The sequence below is a fragment of the Canis lupus genome, chromosome 13, assembly GCF_003254725.2.
Source record: "Canis lupus dingo isolate Sandy chromosome 13, ASM325472v2, whole genome shotgun sequence".
NCBI classification, from domain to species: domain Eukaryota; kingdom Metazoa; phylum Chordata; class Mammalia; order Carnivora; family Canidae; genus Canis; species Canis lupus.
The window spans coordinates 16,275,353-16,301,352 of record NC_064255.1 but is presented as its reverse complement, the minus strand read 5'-3'; the positions used below and the strand labels follow the sequence as shown (position 1 = coordinate 16,301,352).

Here is a 26,000-nt window from a genome sequence, read left to right as displayed (position 1 = left end):
CCTTTTCTTTAACTCTGGTCATTTGCCATTTTTGCCAGCTTTCCCTTCTTTAGTTAATAGTTAGGGATATTCTTCAAAGACTAGGCCCCTTAGGCTTTCTTCTTATGGCATCTTTAGTACTGGTTTTCTAGTCCAAATTATCATGATGCTTGAAGGTAAAGGAACCTATCTTTGGAAAGTTGAGGCTGCCGGAGTGGATCATCTCTCTAAGCAATAGGGGCATGTTATAAAGCTGTTTGCTATATCTGATTGAGTTTACTATTTTACTTGGAGTGACAGTATTTCCAGTAGCCTTTACCTAATTCCCATGTAAGCTGTCATTACTGCTCATTCTTCCTTCCCATCCCCACCTGCATTCTGTGTTGTTTTTAAAGTCACCTGTTGGGAGGGGGCAGGGGACTTATTTTCTTTCTTTGGAAGAGTTGCAAATGGAATCAGGAGATAGAAACTTATATAGTACAATGCAGTTATATTGTTATATACACAGTAATAATAGAACACCCAAGATTACCTTTTCTTGAAATCTAATTTCTGTAGCTTGTCTCTTTCTTTATTGAATCTGTTCTTTATTGTGCAGAATATAATTAGCTTATAGTTTTAGTATCTAAGAAGTAATTTTTTTGGTTTAATAATCTTTTCTCATGCTAGATTTTTTTTGATCATATTCATATTTGTACATATGAATTCAGTTTCATGAAATGGATGTTACAGATTCATATATATTTTTTTTTTTTTTGTAGTCACACATACAACCTCTAACCTCCTTCTCTGTTTTCCTCATTCCCTCCTACTCCTGATATGGAAATGGGCAAAAGAGAGTCTATATGACACTTGGAGACCAAGTTAATCAAATCCAATTTTCCAAAACCTTTTCCTTCACTTTAGATAAGTGCCATGACTTCTCAATTCTAAGTAGCATTTCTGAATAATAGGTGGTGGTGAAGACCTATTTAATTCTTCCTGAGGTTAACTACTTTCTAAAGTAGGTACTGTTTTCCCTCTTATTTTACAACAGAGCAGACCTAGGCCAAAATAATTTTGTGTAGGTTATACAACTGGTATGTGTTAAAGATTGTGTCTTGGCTCCAGCTGCTGTAACAAAATATAATAGATTGGTGGTTTAAACAATAGGAATTTATTTCTCAGTTTTGGAGACTAGAAGTCCAAGATTAGGGTGCTACAGAGCTGGCACGTTTCACTGTGACTTCACATGGCACAGGTAGTCCATACTGCCTGTGGTTGGAGATGGGGAGAGAGAGAAAGGGAGGAAGCCGACTTTGTGGTGTCTCCTCCTGTTGTATCTACAGGGCACTAATCCCATTGTGAGGGCTCTACCCTCATGGCCTCAACTGAACCTGATTACTTTCTAAAGACCCCATCTCTAAATACCATCACCTTGGAGGGTTAGGGCTTTAACTAAGAATTTTGAGTGGGTGAATTATGATTCAGTCTAGAGCAGATGGTATTTAGACCAGGTTGGCTACTTTAGATTCTGAGTAGTCTGGAACCTTGTTCTATTCCCTGCTCCCATAATTTAGGAGTGCTAGTACCCAGGTTATTTGATAAGCATGGTAAATGTAGGCCAGTTAGCCAGCAGTAGAAAATTCTTTTGATACATATTGCATATATGCCTTTAATGTCATATGTATTGCACAATTCTTTTGCCAGAAAACATGGAAAGTAAGGGCAAGAATAAGTAAGAAAACAAAAATAATGTATGATGTCACTCCCTGGAGAACTATTGCCATTACCATTTTAGCATATTTCTTCCTAGTCTTTCCTACTACAAGGAGGGAGGAACCCAGGTTGTTCACATATTGGCATTTATATGGTTTATAGTTTTATATTCTGCCTTTTTTCCTAGTAGCATCTCATGAACATTTTCCCAAGTCATTTATAAATCTTTAAGAAACATTCTAAATGCCTTGGAGAAAATAAATTTGAGACCAGTTCAAACAGTAGATAGCTATATAAGCTGAATATGAGCAATGTGGTCAAGATTAGGGTTTTTGGGTGGGATGGATAAAGTCAGTGTATATGTTTATAGTGTGTAGTATCTATGGGACTTTCTCCTGAAAATGCTCAGTAAGCACAAAGCCATGTGGGCTGGAGGTAAATTTTTTAAATTGCCATCATTATATGGTTGGAAGTGGAAATCACCATTTTCCAGCTGGAGAAATTAAAGCTCAGAGAGATAAATGCATTAACTACCACCAGCTTGTTGGGCAGCCATATTGAAGAGGGCACTTTTTAGAAAATGGTGTCACTATAACTTTATGAGGCTCCCAGCACAGGTGGTGCTCAGTAAATGGTGTCAGTACAGTTTTGCTTGTACATTCCAAACAGTACCTCTCAGAAGTGATCATTTGTTCTCCATTATGAAACTTTACTGCTCACTGCTAAAACATCTCATTATATTTTTCGAACAACTGGAGTTTGAATTGATAGGGGATGAAACTTTTAAGATTTATTTATTTATTAGAGGGAGAAGCGAATATGTGCATGGGAGGGGCAGAGAGAGAGAGAAGGGGAGAGAGAAAGCTCTTAGCAGACCGCTGAGCCCAACTTGAGGCTCAATCCCATGACCTTGAGATCATAACCTGAGCTGAAACCAAGAGTTGGACACGCAGCTGACTGTACCACCCATGTGCCCCGGGGGATGAAAATATTAATTCATTTTGGCAGCTCTTTCTTTTCTCCTCCTTCTCTTTCTCCTCCTCCTCCTTCCCACCTCCTTCTTCCTCTTCTTCCTCCCTCTTCCTTCTTCCTCTTCTGTAGACTTTTATTTGCTGTAACAAGTACTCATGAGGCCATTCTTTCCTTGTTTTACATTAAAAACTCAGATTTATAGGAAAGGTAAATCAAGTGTGACTATTCTATTACAGAAATGTCTTCTGTTTCTCAAAAGATTGCACAGTTTTGCTTTGAAACCTAGTACTAGTACTAGGGAAACTAGTACTAGGAAAAGTCTTACCAACTTTGAGCTCTGATGTTTTTCTCCCTTTGGATAATAATATAAATGACCATATTTCCCTTACTGCTTTGATGGCCAGGTTGCTCAGAGCCAAATTTGTGTATTCAAATGAAAATATCTATGGTTTACTTGATTTTGTTCGGGTCTCTGCCTCACCTGCAATTTCTACTTTACGTATTCTAACTTATACTTTGCCTAGTCCTGATTTACTGATGATTTTAGATGTTTTAAAGTAAGCTAATTCATGTCCTTTGTGAACATGGTTATGTATTTATAAAATTTTATATATGTGTATATATATAATATATATAATTTATTATTAGTTGTGACGTTTTTAGTACATTAACAACAATCATGTTTTTGAAATACTCTATTTTTTTCTGAATATTTTCAGTACTTAACTTTGGGCCAGAATTAATGTAGTACCTGATATATAGCTGTAAATATAACAGAGGTATTACTTGTCCTCATGAAAGAGCCTGTAACCTAGTATGAAACATGTATTTTTCTGAATCCAGAGATTCTCCTTTGATCTTCTAACATATCATCCTTGTAATTGTAGCAAGAGGTAGCAGTGGTCAACAGGCTGCTCTTCAAGATAGAATTCTTCAAGGTGATGGGCAAGGAGATCTATAGCCTTTGTCTCATTCAGGTGAATTCACTTTGTATAAACAGATCTCAGATGACATATAGTTAACTTCTTAGTTGCTCTCTCTGTCATCCAGTTACCTGCATGTGTTTTCATGACCAAGGGCATAAATGTATATACATTTTAAATTTCATGACCTCAAAGAAATAAGATCTCTTGGTTGTGTTTCATGATTTGGTTGTACAAGATGTACATGTTATTTTCTGTAAAGAGTCCAGTTTATTTCATAAAAGACTTTTTAGAGACACATAAAGACCTCAAAAAAAAAAAAAAAAACCCCTCCTGATTTCCTGTTTTCAGAGCTCTTACTTGTCTTAAAAGATAGCCCCCTCCCTTCCTTATCTTCATCTTGGCATTTAGAAGAAATTATTGGTCAGAATTCATAAACACTTTAAAGAAGAAATTAAACCACCCAGGACAAATGAACTATTGAAAAATATTTCTGTAAGATTATTAAGAAAAGTAGTATTTTTCATATTCTACTCTAGATAGAGTAGAATATATATCAAGCACTTAATGTGAAAAATGAACTGTTACCAGAATCCTTAAGCATTCACAGGGGTGGCCTTAATAACAGATGTATTAATTGAAAAAAAGGATGAATATATGATACAGACTGGGTGAAGAGAATATGCAGTTATTCCATAATTCTCTTCACCCAAAGTAGACTCTTATTTAAGTTTTTTTTTCTTCAAATGCACATTCTGTTTGCTTAAATCTACATCTGCTACTAGCTTTGAACACTGCCTGAAACGTATGTGCAGCTTGGCAGAAAGTCTGATATGAAGAGGAAAGCACAGAATGGTTTGTCTTGTTAAATAATGAGGCAAAGCCTTCACAGTTCATAGCCTGTCAGTGCTCACTGGTGTCCCATGCTACTGCTGGGAAAAAAGCTTGTAATTATTTTTTTAAAAGTCCTGCTTAGGTTAGCCGTTGAGCTAAAACAGCTAGGAAGTTTTGATGTATTCCACTTCCCTGTCATGTTTGTTGAAATCATTGATTTGTTTCAGGTTGTGGGGTTTTGTTTGTTTGTTTGCTTTTAAAGCCATTTGCATCTCTAGATTGAACTTAGTAGGTTTCTTTGCTTGCAGAGAGCATTTATACTAATTCCGGTGGCTGTTCCCTTACTTGATGTATTTGTACAAGCCATTTTTGATCTAAGCCAGTTCTTAGTTACAAGGTAGTATTGCCGTAAATTTCAAATAATAACATAGAATGCAGTGTTGAGAAGTTTGATTACATATTTGTGATAACTATGGACTTGGATATTTAACAAATCTTTTTAGGTAGTTTTTAACTTAAAATCTTGCTGGTATTGCTAAATTATTTGTTGATTTAGTGGTCAAACGTGCACAAGCTGTGTTTTCTCAAAATCTAGAAATTGTATATTTCTGTTGTGTTAGTGTGTTATGCTTTATTGGCTCAAAAATAATTTACACTTTACCAGTAAGAGGAGATGAAATTCTGTGAGTGGTTGCCTGGGCTTTGGAGTCAGAGAGTCTGAAGTCAGATTGAGTCCTGCCATTTTTCAAGCTGTGGTAAGCAGTTTTTTTAAGAGGTTTTCAGTAATGGTGATTAGCTCATTAGAGTTATTGTGAGGAATAAAGTCAAATAACATATGTAGACCACTTCGCAGGAAGTCTGACATAGTAAGTGCTCAGTAAGTGCGAGTTTCTCTCCTGGTGTTTAGCTCTGTCCTTTGCATCTAGGCTGTGTGTGTGTGTGTGTGTGTGTGTGTATTTTTATATAATTTTATCATTTATTTTTATTTTAAAATAATTTGTATTTATTCAATAATAGTTTTCAGTCATTAAATGAAACAGTACATCTATTAAGTTGTCTTTAATTTCTAAAATTTAAATTAGGTCACATTATCTTTTAAAAGTTCCCTAATAAGATATCTATAAAACCCTTTTTTTCCTCCCTTAGTCTGACATACATTAATCTTGAGTTTTGGACTATGTTACAGCTTTAACTTTCTGCCTTCAGCTCATCACAGCCTAGCCTACTGTGGCAATTCTTTGTTTTTTACTGAGAGATTATATTTCAGTAAGGCTCACTTAAAATAATAAAATAAAAAAGATGATTTTAAAGATGAGGGTGAAGAATTGAAGAATGTTGATTAACTATTCTACTGAGCTAAAAAGCTTCTAATTCCTTGTTCTTCTCAGTGATATTTAGGACTCAACTCTTAAAGGTTTTTTGTTGTTTGCCAGTGTAACTCCAGATATAGCATTTAAATATAAAACAACATATTATTTTCAGTGTTTTCATATTTGGAGATAAAAACATGAGAAAGCCTAACAAATGTGGTAGATTTTTGAAAGGAATAGTTTTTGGGCAGCCTGCCTCAGTTAAGACAGTTTTAGCTCAAGGCAATTTAAAATTGACTGTTTTGCAAAGAGGATATCTGGAAAAAGTGAATGTGAATATACTGGTGCCAAACTTCGAACAGTTATTCAGTGTTGTAAACCAGGCTCTCCTTTGCTTGGGAGAGGCTTTACCAATTAAGACAATTCTAGAGGTTGAAGAGATTTATAAAACTTCAGCTCATTTTTAATATCCTTCCAAATTTTGTATATCACTTCAGTTGCATGTTAATAAGTATAGCTTTTGTATTAGTAATTTGAGTTGGCTTAATAGTAACTACCAATTTGTTTTTGAAATTTATTTGCTGTGTACTGTTTCTCCTTGGTCAGTAGGATATTTGCTTTTTAGACTAAGAATGCTTAAAAATTAAAAATTTCTTTCCTAAACTTTTCACTATACAATTCCTTCTGTTGGATATTACCATGATTTAAAAATCGTCCCCTTCCAAAAACAATTTTCCTCTTGCTCTTCATCTTTGGGAACTCCCCCAGGAATATTAATTCAGAGGCAAATATCATTGGTTGAAATTGCTGCTTGGGCTTCTTTTTGTTAAATATGAGAACTTTAGAACGAAAGTGAAAGTGTGCCTAGTCCTAGACCAACCCTCAAAGATGTCAGGAAGTGCTCCTTATTTCATTGACCTGCATTAACAATAGGGAGTTGTGGTACTTTGTATCAGGGAGCCTCATTTTTTCCTTTCTTCTCGTTTTATTTTTTTATTTTTTGCTATTATTCGCTTGAGTTCTGAGGTGTGAGGCACTTCCTAGACAGGGGTGAACCTTATCTCTGCCTAGACAAATCTTTTATGTCTTTCTCTTACAACTCCAGCCCAGTAAAGTGAGTCTAGCTGGGCAGGAGAAAGCTAATATGGCTCTATCTCCCACTCACCCAGAGCCTCTGGCTTGGGACAAGGCATTCTCACAGCCACTTCCAGAAAGCAAAAGCTTCCTCCTCTCTCCTGTTACCTTAGTATTGTAGCTGAATTGGGTCTCTTGTGTGCCTTAAGTACCCACCTCCAGTGTAACTTCTGAGAGGAACTACATAGCCATAAAAGCAGTGGCATTCACCTGGGAGATTAGAGTCTGCAATGATCCATCCTTACTTTCCTGCATAAAATTTACTGGCACATCACTATGTCACGATTTTTCCCTTGTGTCTTCCATAGGCCAGAGGGGTAAATAGGTGTTAGCTCGTGTGGCAGCTCAGATCATTTGGTGGTAGCTGCCTGGAGCATGGATTTGAGACCATTTTCATGGGATGGTCTGCTGTGCATTTCTTATCCTTACTTAGGTTTATGAGGGTTCTTTTGCAGATTGGTTTTGTGCTTTTTGAAAATTTGGGTTGGAGGAGAAAGAAAGGAAACACTGGGTGGGTGAAGGAAGAGAAGACTTGTCTTTGTCATCATTAGAAGGGAGGACACACACTGAAAAGTCTGCAGAGAAAGCAGTTCACTTGGCTGGCTGTGAGGTTTTTCTTGTTCCTCAGTTTGTATATAGTAGAAAAGCATATCATTTCATATATATATATTTTTTAATTGAATTAAACTTACCTCTTTGAACTGTGCACTTACTAGAGGCTCATATGAATAGTCCTGGTAAGGACTGGGCCTCAGTGTACCCCAACTTTACTTTGAAGCTGCAGCTTCAAAGATGAGCCCCAATGCTTATCTTTTCACAGGTCACTGCAGTCCTTTTATTTTTTAAAGATTTATTCATTGACTTTAGAGAGAGCATGAGCAGGAGGGGCAGAGGGAGAGGGAGAGAATCTTAAGCAGACTCCCATGCTGAGTGTGAAGTCCGACATGGAACCTGACTTGGGGCTCAGTCTCATGACCCTGAGGTCATGACCTGAACTGAAACCAAAGAGTTAGATGTTCAACTAACTCTACCACCCAGGTGTCCCATCACTTGCAGTCCTTTAAGATCCTATCTTTCTGTGTGTGATGCCTCCAAGAGGCATTCTTTGTGTTTTTTAATTTTTAAAGTTGAGTTTCATGTAGAATAGGTCCAGAATATATTTTTTGTGCAATAGTGAAATTCCACTGCCTTGTAGATTTTTAGAACCAATTTATCAACTTACTTGTCTTGTTCCTACCCCTTACATTTTAATACTTATTTACCATATTTAGGTCATATGAAAACTCTTGTGACCTTAAAAATAGGTTTTTATTAGAGCCTTGCAAACTCATCTCTCTACTTGTAAATTCTCAAGAAGTGAATACACTAGAGCAGTGGTATCTCCCATAGACAAGCCTTCTATTCCTTAGTCTCTTCCTACCTGAGAGGAATACTTTATTTTCATTCTTGTCCAAGGGGTTGTAAAGTAGGTAAGATTTTGAGTGAAGAAGGAATTTGGAGGTTTGCTACTGATCATAAAGTTTATTTTACCTCCTGCATCCTGAAAATGCTATTATAAAACATTTTGTATTGAGGCTATTTGGGGACTGACTTAGTAAGATTACCAACTCTTTTTCAGAGGAATGCATTTTTAAGTATCAATGGATGCTGGAGGCTCTGCTTAGTTTGTAGTAAAATTACTACTTATAATTAGCATATTCAGTGAACACTGTGAAGTCAAAACATTTTGACTGTGATGTGCTCTCAAATCTTTCTGGAGATGGGAAGGCTGAACATCGGATAAGGAGCAATAACTGGACAGCAAGATTCCCCATAGAAAAAGAATCTAAGATCTAGTATGAGAACCTAGATCCCAAGATTCCAAGTCTTTTCTTTTTTTCCTACTGTTGTAAACTGAATCTAACTTCTGCTTATAACACACCTAAATTGTATATTGGCAGATATTTTGAAAATACTGATTTTAAAAAATCATCCTACACAACCACATTTGTACTATCAATTGCTTGGTAATCTCTCCCCATCTCTTCCCTACTCCTTTAAAATGAATAGTAAATTTAGTCTGACTCCTGTTATACTTGTGATATTGGAACTTTGTGTGCATTAAATTTGATTAAATTCCATTAGACAAAAGAGTGATTTTACTTTAAAAGAGGGAATTTTAAAGCAGAAAGAGACCATAGCAATGGTTCTATATCATATTTTTGTGGTTGGTGTGTATGAATCTGTTAAAGGGAAGGAGGTCTGTTAGGTGCTGGAGAGACAAAAATTTAAGTAAAAGGTGATTGATATACGATTATCATATTAATTTTATACCACTTCTTCTTGAGGCCATCATATTTGTATATAAAAAGAAAAACTAAAAAACTCAATTCTTGAATAGTTAAAAAGTTGGCTGCCATATTTTATCATGAGAATTATAACCTTCCTTGGAATAGCAGATTTATAATTTCTTTGCCTAGTAACAAATGTTGAAAAATAAGATTGTGACATCTGAGGGAGGTTCTTTTTTACTTCATGATCCTGAATCTTGTTTGTTTTATAAAACCGTAGTGCTATAACCAAGGAATTCACAGGCATATCATTTTACTTTTGCTAAAACCTGATCGAGAGTTTTAAAAATGAAATGGTAAGATTCCGAGTTAAGCAAATATATTTATTCCACATAGCTGTACATTCATTATAATAGAAATAGCTTGGATATTATGTTGACTATAAAATTTTCTCCTGTATTACATACTTGCTACTCATTATTGGGCTTTATTGCTTCTTAAAATCTTTTACTTGTTATGGTCTCAGTTCGCACCTATTCTAGAAATATTGCTTTAAGTTAATGTTATACATTATAGTCATTAATTTGATGAAAGTGTAGCCTTTCAGCCTTTTCATTCTATACATGGTGATTAACATATAACTGATGAAAAATTAATATCTGTTACTTAACACAGAAGAACATACAAATAAAAAAAGAATTATTTTTAAAATTTAGCATATGCAGCAGGGGGCACCAGATGAAGGCAAAAATGAATTCTTATATTTTAAATCAGCTACGGCTTGTATTCTGTTCATATTTAAATAATATGGTAGTTAATTGTTTCCCTATTCATTCTCTTGATGATTTTAACCTCTCAGTTCTAAAAGCTGAGTTGAAAGAGACTTTGATAAGTATTCTCACTTTACTAATTCAAATGAATATCTTAAAAAACCAACCAGTTTAGCAAATACACAAATCTTTTTCTTAAAGATTTATTACTATTTTTAAGAGTTTTAAGAAATGAGTGAAAACTACATTTAATAAATAATTTCTTGTTTAGAACAAGGCATTAATGTGTTCTTAGTAAGTTTTCTACAGTAGGTCGTTTCATTATTGAAAAAAGGAAAGCTTCAGTGATTTGAAATGATTTGAAAGCTTAAATTCGTTTTTGTTATATGTGAACTGACTGAATTTTAAACCTGGAAACCTGTGCCCTTTAGCTAATAAATGGTTGTGTAAAAATTCATTTCAAAAAAATCTTGTTTTTACTATTTGTAGCATCATTAGTTTTTCTTTTACTCCTCTGTCCCTGTCATCTAGTCCAGTATCAGATGGAAATGATGCGCAGCCTTCGCCATGTCAACATTGATCACCTCCACGTGGGCTGGTATCAGTCCACGTACTATGGCTCGTTCGTCACCCGAGCACTCCTGGATTCTCAGTTCAGTTACCAGCATGCCATTGAAGAATCTGTCGTTCTCATTTACGGTTAGTAGGAGTTTCCTTTATTATTCTTTTCTTCCCTTAATGTTATTACTACTATTTTTGCTTTCTGTCTTTTTGCCTCTAAGAGCAGCCTGGCAGGCCTTCTCAAGTAAATACCAACCCTGTTTCTGCAGCAGCCTCAGCAGCAGCTAAGTCTAGACAGGGTTTCCTTCTTTCTGTTTATTTTTCTTGCTATCAGAGCCCTGATGTGTACATTTTGGAATGCTGGAGTAGCTGCTTCATTTTTATTCCTCCATCTCCCCTCCCTCATTTGAAGGGGCTGGTGGAACTAGACCAGATGTCTAACAAACCCCAATTGCTAGAGTGTCTGGCTCTGTACGTGACTGACCAATCATAACACAGTGTGCCAAGTTTTTTTATACCTCTGACAGCAGCGTACAAAACCTGGACTGTTTCTTAGCACAAAGATTTTTTTCTTTTCGGCCTATTTAATGGTGTTTCCTCAAGCTCTCCAGACCAGATGTTCTGTGCTGTATCAGAACTGTAGGCAATTTAACAGCTTTATAGCCTTCCCCCTCCCCAAACACTCACAGTTTGCCATATCTGGCAGACTTGCATATAGTTTCCAGCTGAGAAGTAAATGTAACGTCCTGAGTATCTGTCAGAAAAAATACTAATGAATACGATCAATCTTATGAGCTGCCCCAAAATTGTTTCAGTATGTTAACAATTGGATTACAGTAAAGAACAAGTTGTTAAAGTGTACTTATATTGGCTGGAAACATTGCATCATCAGACCTTGATGAATTTTCCACTTGTTTCAATCTATTTTGGTTTTCATTTTATCACCTATTGCTAAAAGTTTCACTGTGTTAAGTTTCAGACAACATGAATGTTAACACAGGTTTTAGGCGAATATTGGCATGCCGGAGCCGTTATCATGCAGCAAGTGCTAAGCTCCCTTACTCATGGAGTGTGTAAGCAGCTAGTTTTGACCAAATAAGTTTCTCTGAAACTAAAAAGACACTTTTGTGATAGCACTTTTTAGTCATTTTTAGAATCTCTTTTAACTAAAAAAATTGGACAATGATTACTAGGATGGATAAACTTTTGTTCACAGGGCCATTCATTTAAATTAGTCCACTGAATTACACAACTTCATGGTGTATTTTCATATTTAATATTCATTAATATTTTTCTTCTAATTATACAAGATGAATATAAGCTGGACAGAACATAGGAGATGTTTAATTTTCACCAAGATTTCTGGATCAAGCAGACGAATAGGTTTAAAAATAACTGCATTTTGAATCTTCTGTTTTTACCTTAGGGAGGAAGTTACTCTACCTATTACAAGTAGGATGATAGGGTTCCTATGTTTTTTCACTTAACTATTTGCTATATGATTTGAATCTGCTTCAGACTGAGTTCTGATCATTTATTTTGATCTTCATTTTGCAAAGATTGTACGATTAGTAATAGTGTGCCTAGAACCAGTGTCATTCAAGCAAAGCAATGGCAGTAACAAAAGTGTTAGTAATTTCTTTCTCTTTTCCTTATTTGAGATCCCATAAAAACTGCCCAAGGGTCCCTCTCGCTGAAAGCATACAGACTGACTCCTAAACTGATGGAAGTTTGTAAAGAGAAGGATTTTTCTCCTGAAGCGTAAGTGTTTGGGGGCCTGTGAGGCATATGGTAAAGCATTGGCTGTTTTCCTCTTAAGATTGTAGTTTGCCACATTTATTGAATCCTTGGTGGTGGTGGTGTGGCAATGCTTTTGCCATGTGGACTGTAGAAGAGTTTTGCATGGCCAAGTGCCTCTTGATTTCTCCCTTTCCATGTTTAAACTGTTCTTTATGGAATGTCTCATCTGTTGTTCACACTGTGTATGAATTCAGTTGGAGGGGGAATTAAATAGCTACTGGATTTGAAGAGAGAGAATGGGATGAGTGACCAGTGGCTGCCATAGCTCTGTGTCAGGATAATTGTGAGCTATATGTCTTATGTTCTGGGTCCTATTTCATGAAGGTGGGGATGGGAAAGACATAAACATTTTAAGGTATCAGTAAGGAATGTGGCATTTTGGAAATTTTATGGGTGCTAGATATGCACAGAATTAATTGGTAAAGCTGTTTTATGATTTTTCATAATGGCATTGGAATATTTGTTAAAATTTTTTGAAAATTAGAATTCTTTCATTTTCTGTTAATTAAGGGAATTTTGGTTTCTTATTAAAGTTAGCAGCTTTGGGACAGGTTTTTGCTAGTTTTCCAATAGCTTTTTAAGAAATTAGGTTGCAAAAAATTTTAAAAGCTAACTCATGAACAACTCCTGGGTATGGTAGTTAAAACTAACTTATGAGAAACCATTTTCTTGCTGTATTCTGAACTATTGTATATAAGATATACTGTGAGTGTTCTGCTAGTTGTTAATTTCTTTAGTTTGGTAGACTTTTAAAATGGAACTTTCCAAGAACTGCAGTATTTCTCTTTTCCAGCTATTTATTTAAATGTTTTAGATAGAAGTTATATAACATAATTTCCCATGACATTTACATTTTAGTATCAATGAAATTTTGAAGATACCTGATTATAAAGAAAGACTAGTTTCTTCTGCCAAGAATCTTGTTTTTGGGGCTTTATAGCTCAAACTTGGATTGTTTTCAATGTTATTCATATCATTCAGCTTCAGCTTGACTCTGTAAAACTAGTTTCTCTCTTTTTAAAAGAGTGCTAATGAAACAGAGATCCTGGAGAGGGCCTGTAATTAGGGAAAGATGTATGAAATAGTCAATTTAACACTTACTTCTGACCACCAGACTAAAGTATTTTTAACACGCTTCACAGATTGAAAAAGGGAAATATCACCTTTGAGCACATGTTTGAAGAAGTGCCGATTGTAATTAAAAACTCACATCTGATCAACGTCCTAATGTGGGAGCTTGAGAAGAAGTCAGCTGTAGCAGATAAACATGAATTGCTCAGTCTTGCTAGCAGGTAAGTGGCCCTGTCTAATGAAAAGTCCTTTTAAAAAAAAAAAAACAACAACAACACTTTCTGTGAAAATATTCTTTCACTTAGAATTTAACTCATGGACCAAGAAAAAAATTACCCAAGTACATTTTGAGGTTCTTAGGACCTGTATTACGACACGTAGTATTTGTCCAGCCCTGCTGAGAATTCAGGAAAAAGGCCAAACTGATAAACAGTGTTCGAATACTAATAATACTGTTATAAGAACCCTCTGATGCCTTTGTTGTATTATTTTTGCTTTGATACGGTAAATGCCCATGAGGGAGGGCTCTTTGGGGGAGGGGGTGCTTAGCTTTATTGTACACTGTCCTTAGAGGATTATGGTATTATGTCTGGATGTTCAATAATGCTGAGGAAAACTGTGAAAAATGCAAATGCTTCTTTGTTTTACTGGTAGCACTTGCCCTTGTTCAGATGCAGACTCTTAGTGAATTTCCAATGTGGCTTTTCAACTAAAATTAGAATTTTCCGAATCTGACCCTGGCTTTTGGTATCTTAGATGGGGGTGACATAACTTCCTCCATTGTGACTGGTTTAGCTATCTAGTTGCTAGATATTATTTATTGTATTGGTAAAGTGCTGACTGATGTGTTCCAAATAGATTATTTCCTTTATGGAATTAATGTTTCTTTTCTATCATTTATTGCTCTTAACAGAAATATAAGCAGAATCATCTATAGGTAGCTCCTATGAAATCCCCTGTAAGCTTGATCTTGGTGATTGTTTTGTGGTGGGAGTATGCTAGCAGCAGACCTGTAGAATGAAATTAAATAGAGTAGTAGGTAGTCAGTATGCATTTGTTGAATGACTGGAAGAAACAAGGTATGTTTTCTTAAGCAACCACTTTGGAATAGAAGCACAGTTGTTTATCAAGTTTCTCTTATCCCAGATAGAAGCTTATACAAAAGAATCTACAGACTTTGTACTTCTTTGTTATAAGACAACTAGGGTAAACCCAGGAGGACCAGAGAACCCAGTGTTGTTTTCTGTGCTCTGGGGTGGATAGGACTGTGCTTTAAGTGCCACTTTTTATTGCATGAATCCATCATAGGGGCCACTAGAAAGTCTGTACAGAGGAAGGAGACGGAAACTGCATGGTGAACGGAGTGCTAAGTAATGCAGCCAGCTTGCAAGGCTAATTTGGCACTGAAGAGTGTACTGTTGACTGCAAACATATATTCATAATAGTCCTTTAATTTGTCTCTTTTAGAAGGTCATACTTTTCTTTATTGCTTTTGCAAACACACTCAGCACACCTGTACTTAAAGCATTGCGCTAAGAACATTTCTTTAGTGTGCAAGGTTACAATTTGATGTATTAAGTATATGTAGTTATACAGTAATTTTAAATTTACTACATGAAAGCGTTTGCTTATATAATTTATGCCTTCACCTTTTCCAAGTTTATTGAGCATACAAAACAAATATAGCCTCTTTGTGCTTTAAATTACCAATGAGCTGGTCCATAATGTCTGTTTGTCCAAAATAGCATTTTTCAAAAAATTTATTTAAAACATTTTATTCATTTATTTGAGAGAGAGAGCATGAGCGGACAGAGGGAATGGGAGGGCCTGATCCCAGGACCTTGGGACCATGACCCGAGCTGAAGGCAGACACTTAATGGACTAAGCCACCCAGTTGGCCCCAAAACAGCATTTTTAATAGCCAAGAAAACGTTCCCAGTTTGCCATAGCAACTAAGATCTAGAAAAATGTTTTATTATAGTTTTTATCTTCTGTATTTTAAGTGAAATTGAAAGAGGGGCCCCTTCTTTTTCGTGTGAAATTATTTAAAAGGTAAATTTGTGTTCTTGTTGGAAGGAAAAAAATAAGGCAAGCAACCCTGGAGCAGTGCCTATACTAATCGGCTATTGTATTCATCCAAACTGACAGTACTGTTTTATAAGAATGAAATATAACCTTTGTACATCTCCGATTTTAATTCTTTGAAGATTTATTTGTTTTAGAGAGAGAGCATGCAAGCAGGGGGATGGTTTGAGGGAGAGGGTGAGAGAGAGAATCTCAAGCAGACTCCCTATTGAGTACAGAGCCTAACATGGAGCTTGATCTCACGACCCTGAAATCATGACCTCAGCCGAAATCAAGAATTGGATGCTTAACTGACTGAGCCACCCAGGCACCCTTCAAATTTTAATTTCCAACTTTAATAGCATGATGATAATCAGGCCAGTCACCATAAGATTTTTTCTGAGAAACCATATCAGAAATCATGTCCAAACAGCTCCTCAAATATTTTGCTTGGTCTTGCTTTTCACAACCCATATGTGGATTCCACTTTTTTGGTTTACTTGATAAATTTGTTTTAGGCTGTGAATAAAACATACTACATTTCCTTTCATTTAATTTTTTTTTCTTTTTTAGTTTTAATTGTATTTGTTGGAAGTTCTAGCAATGGCTGTTTTCATAACAGCCTTTAAAAATTTTTAAAAATCTGCTACCCAAGTCTTCAGCTTTTCACACATGAAGAAATGATTCTGTTTTTATTTCTCCTTTAAACAAGTAAACTGAGGATGGGCATTATACATTAAGGATAAGGATAAATTGATCCTGCAACCAGAGCAGACTTCTCACTGCATGTCTTGGTTTCACATCTGTTTAAGTGAGCTGTTTTTCAGTTCTTTGTTTCCTTGACAATAAAAGAAAAGGGTATATTACTGAAACTCCTAGCAATAATTCCCTAGTTCAGTATTCTAGTTGAATTGGTACTAAAAAGATCCCCATAAAGTTGTTCTTGGTAATGGACCCGATTCCCTGTGAATGTTATCTGTGAAATAAGTATTATTTTTAATTATTTTTGTCCTTCAATATCTGTCATGCAAATTTTTGAGTGTTTCTTATTGGATATATTTCTGAAAAACATTGTAGTAATATAAATGTTAGGAAATGCTTAAAGGCCACATATCTGTGCTTGTCTTCTTTCAGTAATTGGATATATCTAACAATATATAATAATAGTACTTTATATCAAAGACATTTTTTGGTGGAGAGGGAAGGTCTATTCTAGTAGCACCTTTCTCATTGCTAAAATCAGTATAATCTGTCTCTAGGATTTAAGGTGTGGAAACAAATAATAGCTCTGTCTCTGTATCTGGCAGTAACTGTACTTTATGGTTTTCTCCAATGTCACTACCACCATCACTACCATCTCTGACCCACCACCCTAACTAATTGTGTAATGACAGCATTTCTTGCCAGCTCTCTGAGTCTCAGATCTTCTACTGGGGAAGTGAGAGTTGGTTCCCCCTTCCTTAAGGCTGTCCGATTCCCATCCATCCTGCCTTCTTGGGATCCAACTTGATTCTTCTATACTCTTTCCTCATATTTTCAGTTGCTATCTGTACTGGTTTTCTATTAGCTTTCTTGACTTGTTTTTCCCATTAAAAAAAATTGAAAATATTCAGCTCCTTAGAAAAACTGAAAGAGAATGAGCTGATGAACACACGTAAACCGTTTCCTAGATTCACCACTGATCCATCTTGCCATATTTGTACCTGCTCTTTGTCCATACACATAAGTACATGCTTTTTTTTCTGAACCATGTGACAGTGAATTGCTGACATGACTTTTAACCCCTGTTTGAACATACATCTCCCAAGAATAAGAATGTTTAAACTTAAATCTCCTTCATCTTAAAAAACAAAGTTACAAAAAGAGCACTTTTTGACCTCATGCTGTTATTATCCATTTCCTTTCATCTTTTGGTTCATAGTCACCTGTTTGTTTTTTAAGATCGATTTATTTATTGGAAAGAGAGCACAAGTAAGTATGGGGTGGGGGGTTGGAACAGAGGGAGAAGGAGAGAAAGTCTTAAGCAGACTCCTCCCCCATGCAAGGCTCCATCTCCTAACCCTGAGGTCATGACCTGAGTGGAAATCAAGAGTTGGGTGGCTAACTGAGCAGCCACTCAAGCGTCCTGTATTCACCTGTTTTTATAGTCAAACTTCTTAGTGTTCCTTTTCTTCTCTGTTGTCAGAGCTCTCACTAAAGTCACAAAGGGTGACTTTATCACTGTGTTACTACTGGGTGTTGTAGGCACTCAAACATTTAATGTGTTGATGACTCCTTCCTGAAATAACCTTTCTTTTTGGAGTCTGTGCAACTACAACTCTGGTCCTTCTCATTCTCCACAGTGAGACCTCTTTGCTCATCCCTAAATATCATTGTACCTCAGGGTCTGTCTTCCCATGTGTACATTCCTGGGGTGATTTCATCTTATTTCTGTGTCTTTTGCTACCTTTGGCCAGGGCCTCATTATTTCTAGTCCTGATTACTTTCGCAGTCTCCTAACTTCCCGCTTTTAACCTTTTCCTCTTTCATTGTAGTGATCTTGCTAAATGCAAATTGTATGATTATATTACTCCTTTGCTTAACTTTTTGACTGGTTCCCCACTGGCCTTAGAATAGAATCCAAACTTCTAGTCCCGGCGTCCAAGTCACTGTGCTGTGCCTGTTGTCTGCCTTAGTTTCACTGCTGTCTTTCTTCCCAGTCTCACCCTTCTGGGCATTTCTTCAGAGGCATTCTGATTTTCATGTCAGAGTGTCCGAACACACTGCCTTCACCCAGTAGCTGCAGTGTCCTTCCTGTTTTCCTTGTCTCCAGATCCTCTTCAAAAACTCAAAATTCGACTGTCAAATAATCTGGAAGGTCTCATCTGGTCCTACCAAACTATCTTTTCTGCTTCCATTCTGTTAGAGCAAAGACACCACTATGCTGTGTTTATCTGTTTGCATTCCTGTTTTCTCACTAGCATAGGTGGAGTTTAGCAATGTCTTACATAGCTTCAGTAGCTGGTAGAGTGACTGGCAAAGTTCATGTATACTCAGTAGTAGCTATTGAAAGAGTACATTTAGCGGACAGATTATTGTTAAATTTTAATCTTGAAGGAGTTTGGAACACAGTGTGGCTATGCATTCAGTGGACCTGGACATTTGAGTAGCTGCTTGATAGAAAAAATCATTTTAATTGCTCAGCTTGCAACATTGGCCCAGACACTTAATTAGAGGTGAGTTAAAATCAAGCTGTTAAAAAATTAGAAGGAAACAGAAACAAATACTTAATCTCATTTCCAAAGAAAAAGAAATATTTTAAAGTAAAAAAAAATGATTCACAAAATTAAAATGCAATTAAATGGAATAAGAAAAATATGAAAATTTAACTGGAAAAAAGCACTTTTTCAGAAAACTGAAACTTTTGAAAAAAGATTAAGTCATTAGGCCAAGTCACTGGGCCAAGGTTATGTAGATGCTGCCAGTCCTAGGATTTGAGGGTACATTTATTCACACACACACACACACACACACACACAGCCAATCCTAGGCTTAGAGGTTACATTTATTCATATGCGTGCACATGTGTGGTGTGCCCCCCACCCCCCTTTCTGTGCTCTTTCTGCTATTTAAGAAGGAGCCAAAACTTGCTAATTTTCTCCAGGTTACAGATACAGTCCGTTTAGGATTCATAATGTAACTGGATTACTTTAATTTATTCCCAACATTCCCAGTCTGTTCCTTCCTAAACCTGCCCCTTCTCTGAAATGCCATAGCCAACCATTCAGCTGCTCAAGCCAGGAAACTGGGAGTCGCTCTTAATTTCTCTCACTTCTGCCCATTTTTCCCATGCTTACTGCTACCATCCTCATCTAAGCCATCACTGTTTTCTCTGTAATACCACAATAATTCTGTGTATGTATGAGTGTGTGTGTATAGTGTTTAAAGTAGAGATAAGGGCAGCTGCGGTGGCTCAGCGGTTTAGCGCCGCCTTCAACCCAGGATGTGATCTTGGAGACCCGAGATCAAGTCCCAGTCCCACGTTGGGCTCCCTGCATGGAGCCTGCTTCTCCCTCTGCCTGTGTCCCGCCCCCCCCCCCCCATGTGTCTCTCATGAATAAATAAATAAAATCTTGAAAGAAAATGAGTATAAAGTAGAGATAAAATTTACATAATGTAAAATCTACCATCTTAACCATTTTAAAGAGTATAATTCTGTGATTTTTAATATATTTACAGTGTCACCCGTCCTTCCTCCACAACCTGGCAGCCACTCATTACTTTCTGTTTCTACGGATTTGCCTATTCTGAATATTTCATATAAATGGAACCATACAGCAAGAGGCCTTTTGTATCTGGCTTCTTTTACTTAGTGTAATGTTTTTAAGTTTTATTTATATATCAGGACTTCATTCTTTTTATGACGTAATAGTATTCTGTTATATGGGCATACCACAATTTATCCATTCATCTTTTGATGACATTTGTTTTTTTTCCACTTTTTGACTATTATGAATAATACAATTTTTAACATACATGTCTGGTGTCTTGTGAGCAAATGTTTTCAGTTCTCTTGGGTATATCTACCTAGAAGTGGAATTGCCGTGTCGTATGGTAACCTAACTTTTTGAGAAACCACCAAACTATTTTTCATATAGTAGTTGTACCATTGTAAATTCATTCCCACCACAGTGTATGGGTGTTCTGGGTTCTCTATATCCTTGCCCGTACTCCACAATCAACTCTTAACTAATCTCCTGGTTTCTACTCTCCAGTCTGTTCTCTGCATAGTAGCCAGAGTGGTCATTAAAAATTTAAAAAATAATTTTTAAGGATATTATTTATTCATGAGAGACACACAGAGAGAGGCAGAGACATAGGCAGAGAGAGGAGCAGGCTCCCTGTAGGGAGCCCAGTGTGGGACTCGATCCCAGGACCCCAGGATCATGACCTGAGCCAAAGACAGATGCTCAACCACTGAGCCACCCAGATGCCCCAGTCATTTAAAAGTTTATGGCAAAATCTATTGCAACCATGTACAACTCAAGGACACCATTTATGTTGAAGTTGTGGAGTCTCGTTCACGCTAACTGTGGTTGGTGTATTTTGTAGTGCATCTAATGGCTTCCCAGCTGTGCTTGTCCTTTGTAACCTGTCCCTGTGCTCCAGACATGCCAGACCTCTTCCTTTTGTCTGCCTAGTTCTTGCCCTGCTCAGGCATTCGGCACTGATGCTGTCTTCTGCCTGAAATACTTTGTTGCTTGGTTGATTCCTTCTGATCGTTTGCTTTCAGCCTGTTCTCTCCTGAAGGGAAAGAGATATGGCAACCATACCATCTGTATGTCTTTTTTCTCCTTCCCACTCCCACTCATTTGTAAGCTCAGTGAAGATAGAGACCATGAATGTCTCATTCATGATTGTTTCTCTGTTTGCTAACACTGAAGTCAGAACATAATAGGTACTTTGTCCTTGTTTGAAATGAATGAGCAAATACTATTTGTTAACTAGTTATTTTAAGAATACATATATGTAGTAGCAGGCTTTACTCTGGTAGGAGATAGTTGCAAGCAGAAATTAATGAATATGGTGTTCAGAGTACTAACCGGGAGCATCATTTTCTAAGGTGATTTTGGTAAGTGAATTGTAATAGGAATTTCTGAAGAGGAAAAGAAGTGTGAATGACTGTACTACAGATTCTAGGAAGGGCAAGAAGAAAGGAGCCTTCTTTCTTCACTTGGCTTTCCAGAATAAATGCTATTGTTGTTCTTTTAGAACCTGCTAGATAGAGAAACCATGTACCAGAAGTCTTAGTGTGTTGGCATGGTCCTTCCTTTGCATGGCTCCTCATTTAAATGCTCTGCAGCACAGTTGGGGAGAGGGTTGTGCTAAGAAAAAAGGTGCAGGAGTACTGAGCTTAAGTTAAACATGGTTGTTCAGAAAATACACATTATAACCTGCTAGATACGTTTAACAGCCCCTACCCTGATATATGTATGCTCTGACAATAAGAAACTGAGCTATATCAGATACTCTGGTGGTTACAGTTGTGGGTTCAGTATGGAAAGTTTAATAACAAGCTGACTCAGATTCTTTCCTGTCCCCTGCTTTCATGCATATGTGTGCTCTCATTCATTTGGCAAATGACAGATCAATATAATATCTCAGGAGTGTTTAGAGCAGTGGCAGAGCTATAGCTTTAAAGTATGATATGTCGGTATATTTACCTTTCAGCAATCATTTGGGGAAGAATCTACAGTTGCTGATGGACAGAGTGGATGAAATGAGCCAAGATATAGTTAAATATAACACATACATGAGGAACACGAGTAAACAACAGCAGCAGAAACATCAGGTTAGTGTTATGGGAAAATTTGACAAACACAATTCATTTCTAAGTATGGTGCTTCAAGAGTTATCTTCAAAATGATCAAAATCATATTTGATAAAGCATTGACTATTAGCTAGTAACTCTACATCATATTTAATTTATTATCATATATTATTTCTAAGTTGTACTTAAAAATACCTGTTTTAAAGAGAGCCGATGTATTAAGCTCAGATTGTGATGGCAGTGTTATGCAAATAAGAGATACATTTATTGAGAAAATCAGAGGCAAAAGAGATTCTGGAGTGTCACAGCTCATTTCTTTACTAACTATAATTGGTTTGGTAGTGGCTCATTGCAGCATAGTTAGCAATCTTCAGTTCATTTGAAAAACTGAGCAATTGTGATTAAGAGCAAGCAATTTTGATAGGAAATAATAGACCAACTGCTGTGAAATAGATAGTATAATACAGATAAAAACCCCAGAATTATCTGAATATTCTCATATGCACATATATACTGCTGTGGCCATTTAACCTTTTCTTTATTCGTGTTGCTTGACGGTCACATGATTTTCACAGTTCCTGGAATATTGTTTTTAGACTGTATTGCTCTGCAGTGTTCTTATAGCATTTGATTCATAGATAAGTTGATTCCAGAATGTTCATCTGTGAAAGCATTTGTATATGATTACTGTGTGTTCATTAAAATATATGTTAAATTAGGTATTAACTATAGTTTTCAACACAACTACAACTTAAATGTCTCTGAGAATTTTATATTTTTAAAAATTGTTTTAATATCAATATTCATATATAGTAAAATTTGAAATACTTTGTTTCTGCTGCACTGAGGATTTAAAAGACATATGAATCTATAAAGTATATACTTTTTAACCGAAAAGAAAATGAGTGGTAAAGATGGCAATGGTAAAAAAAACTTATAAAGGATCAGGGGAAGACAAAAAAAAAAAAAAACCCTAGCTTAATTCCATTCTCCTGCTGATTCTTCCCATAGGTAAAGGATGCAACCTGGAGTATCAAGACACTTGATTCTGGAACCAATCTTATAGATGTTTTCCAGACTTCCAGCATGTCTTAAAATTTTGCATTTGATGTTCATTTGTACCAGCACCATTCAGTACCCTTTTTAGATTTGTCAGGCTTTTACCCTCAAACCCTGTGATAAGTTTAGAAATCTTTGCAAAAAGGAGGGTATTCTCCTTCTTAAATTTTTTACCACCTTGGTTTCTCATTACCTGACCTTCTAAGGCTGCATGTGGGATATTTTCCCTCTGCTATTGTGAGCAACCCATAAGTATTAATCTCTTGATTATAATTTTCTCAGTAAGTTTGTACATACCTTTAGATGTATGCCCACCTTCTTAGATTTCTAGGAATCTAATTTGACAGTTTTTGAAACATTATCGAAGCTAATATTCATTCTTAGCTATAGAGCTAAAAGCACAGCTGATTAGTAGAAGTATTTACTATAATAACAATAGTGATGATGTTAACAGTATCAGCATCATCAGCATTATTGTTGTTTTGGTCAGTAGGGATAAAGTTGAAAAAGTTCCCCAGTGTGGTGATTGATTACTTTGTTACTACAGTTAAGATGAGTCATACTTATAATGCTGTCATTTACCCCATTTTCCTAAATGGTAAAAACACTGCCCTTCACTCACTAATCATGAGCTTCTTTGCCTTTAAGCCCTCATTTGCCACATAACCAGTTTGCTGCATGTCATTGGTTATAGACTCTTTTTTTTTTTTTTTTAAAGATTTTATTTATTTATTCATGATAGTTACACAGAGAGAGAGAGAGAGGCAGAGACACAGGCAGAGGGAGAAGCAGGCTCCATGCACCAGGAGCCCGACGTGGGATTCGATCCCAGAGCCTCCAGGATCGCGCCCCGGGCCAAAGGCAGGCGCCAAACCGCTGCGCCACCCAGGGATCCCATGGTTATAGACTCTTAAGAGCTCAGAGTAACACAAGAGTTTCCGATAAAGAAATTTTCTTTGTTGTCATATTTATTAGCTTCTTAGAAGGAGGAGTTACCATGGATTACCATTTATAAAACTGAGCTTGGAATTCAGGGCAACGGGGTTTTTCTGATTGCATAACTGAGGAGGCTTTTTATCTCCTCGGGTAGAGAAAAATAACCAAATCATTTCTTCTCTGAATTTTAGTATCAGCAGCGTCGCCAGCAGGAGAATATGCAGCGCCAGAGTCGGGGAGAACCCCCACTGCCTGAGGAGGATCTGTCCAAACTTTTCAAACCACCTCAGCCTCCTGCCAGGATGGATTCTCTACTCATTGCAGGTATTGTTAGCCAGTGCAAACATGGCTAGTTTTCTCTTTTCCTTAGGAAGCAGAAGACAAGAAGAGATTTATAAACTGAAAAATACATCGTAAAAGCTAGTGTATTTAAAATGGTTGAATGATGAATTCGAATCTAGCACCTATAATTTCTGAAATTTAAGAATTTGTCAGTCTTTGTTATTTCTAAGGTCCTTTCAGTGCTTCTTCATTCTGTGTTTATCTAAACATTTTTGAGATGGCATTATAAACTTTCTAAAGTGGAAAGATTTTATTTGAGTCATCTTTCATAGAAACCAGCGGAAAATGTTTACGTTCCAAAGCAGAAGATCATTCAGCTCAAGCTGCTTGCTTTTCATGTTCCAGCCTAGCCCCACGTCTGCATGTGGGTGTTTGAACTGAATTGGATTTTCTGACTGCAGGAAAAGGATTTCCCTTACTTTGCCTTACATTGTAGCAACAGGAATGCAATTCTGGATGTGCTTTGGGAGTATCTACCATTTAATACTGCCTTTCAGTGGTGGAGTCTTATGTCCTATGTCAGGACTTGATTTTGCTCTTATTTATCTATAATAACCTTATTTCTGTATAAATGTTGCTAAATACTGTTTGATTCAATCAGCCGGTTGCCTGTGAGAGATTTATTAGAGTGAAAATCCTACTTAAAGAAAAGCTGATATTTCACAGTTTCTCAGTTCTGCTTATACATTTTCAGTGTGTGTAGGGGGGGTGGGGTCAGATTCCAGATTTTTAAAAACTTTCTAGAACACATATAAATTAAATTTGGGAAACCGAGGCACATTCCTTACTTAACATCCAGTTCAGGCGGAGTTGTATTATATATATAAAACACCTTGCATGAATGTTGTATCAGATTAGATAATGAGTTTTAAGACTTAAAGAGCAGTGACGGAGCCCTTTCTTCATGGGGACTCTGTTTCTGCTCTGTCTTGGATCAGAAAAGGAAACCTTAATATTTTCAGAGCACAGCCTGACAACTCCTGCACTTGTGCACATCTGGGTCAGGTGGGGCCATTTCGTTTGTAGTTCTGTGATTTCGCATCTCCTTTGTACCTGGCTGAGGAGAGTCCGTGCTGTTTTCCCACTTGTCTTAGTACAGCGTGTGTCCGATCTCCATGGTCACTGCCTTCTGAACAGCTAATGTGTATGTAACCACTGTAGTTTTTCTTCAGTCTTCACGTAACCAAGAGTGGAAGGTAGCTTCTTTTCAGAAGAACTTATGTTCTTTATTATAAAGGTGGGGACAAACAGAATTGATTCCTATAAACTCCTGATTGAAAACAAAATTTTGATGATTCTGTATTATGCTGATTTTCTTGCTTCCCTAGTGTTCTAAGTCATTTTGTAATTTGTGGAACATTATGACTTTCTTTCTCACTTTCCCCAATGCACAGGCCAGATTAACACTTACTGCCAGAACATCAAGGAGTTCACTGCCCAAAACTTGGGCAAACTCTTCATGGCCCAGGCTCTTCAGGAATACAACAACTGAGAAAAGGAAGTTTCCAGAAAAGGAGTTAACATGGACTCTTGAGATCACATTGGGGCAATCCTTGGAAGAAATACATTTGTGTATTGAAAAGTCTTTCTAGCTAATAATAAAATAAAAATAAAACAACCTTGACTGCTTGCTTATTTGATTTTACGTGTAGTATATATAGCTTGTTATTTTTGTTTTGCTTATGCTATTTATCTCCACAAGATAAAACAGATTTGACCAGAAGCTACATCAAGCTCAGAGCTAGGGGCTCCCTCACCTTTGCTGCTACATCTGAGGTGCCACATTTCAACATATAGTCCAGTGCTACTTGTCCTAACTCCTGACCCGGAGGCCCTGGCACCTACTGTGAATTCTTTACCTCATTGCTCCCAAAGTAGTGCCCCTAGAAGTCCAGGCTTTGTGAGCTTGCCCAGGCAGCCCTCATCCTCAGGCCTAGAATTGCTTGGCATGCTTCTCATTGCTCCAC

At 36.7% G+C, this 26,000-nt stretch overlaps 1 protein-coding gene across 1 annotated transcript in view; it reads left to right on the top strand.

Moving 5' to 3' along the window:
• EIF3H (eukaryotic translation initiation factor 3 subunit H) overlaps positions 1-25,651 on the top strand; it is a 95,773-nt gene extending 70,122 nt beyond the window's left edge. The window contains exons 3-8 of the mRNA XM_025450462.2: positions 10,422-10,589; positions 12,113-12,212; positions 13,394-13,543; positions 21,597-21,717; positions 23,883-24,015; positions 25,428-25,651. Of these exons, the coding sequence (XP_025306247.1) occupies positions 10,422-10,589; positions 12,113-12,212; positions 13,394-13,543; positions 21,597-21,717; positions 23,883-24,015; positions 25,428-25,525 (770 nt within the window). The 3' untranslated portion in view covers positions 25,526-25,651. The remainder of the gene's footprint in view (positions 1-10,421; positions 10,590-12,112; positions 12,213-13,393; positions 13,544-21,596; positions 21,718-23,882; positions 24,016-25,427) is intronic.
• The last annotated feature ends 349 nt before the right edge of the window (positions 25,652-26,000 follow it).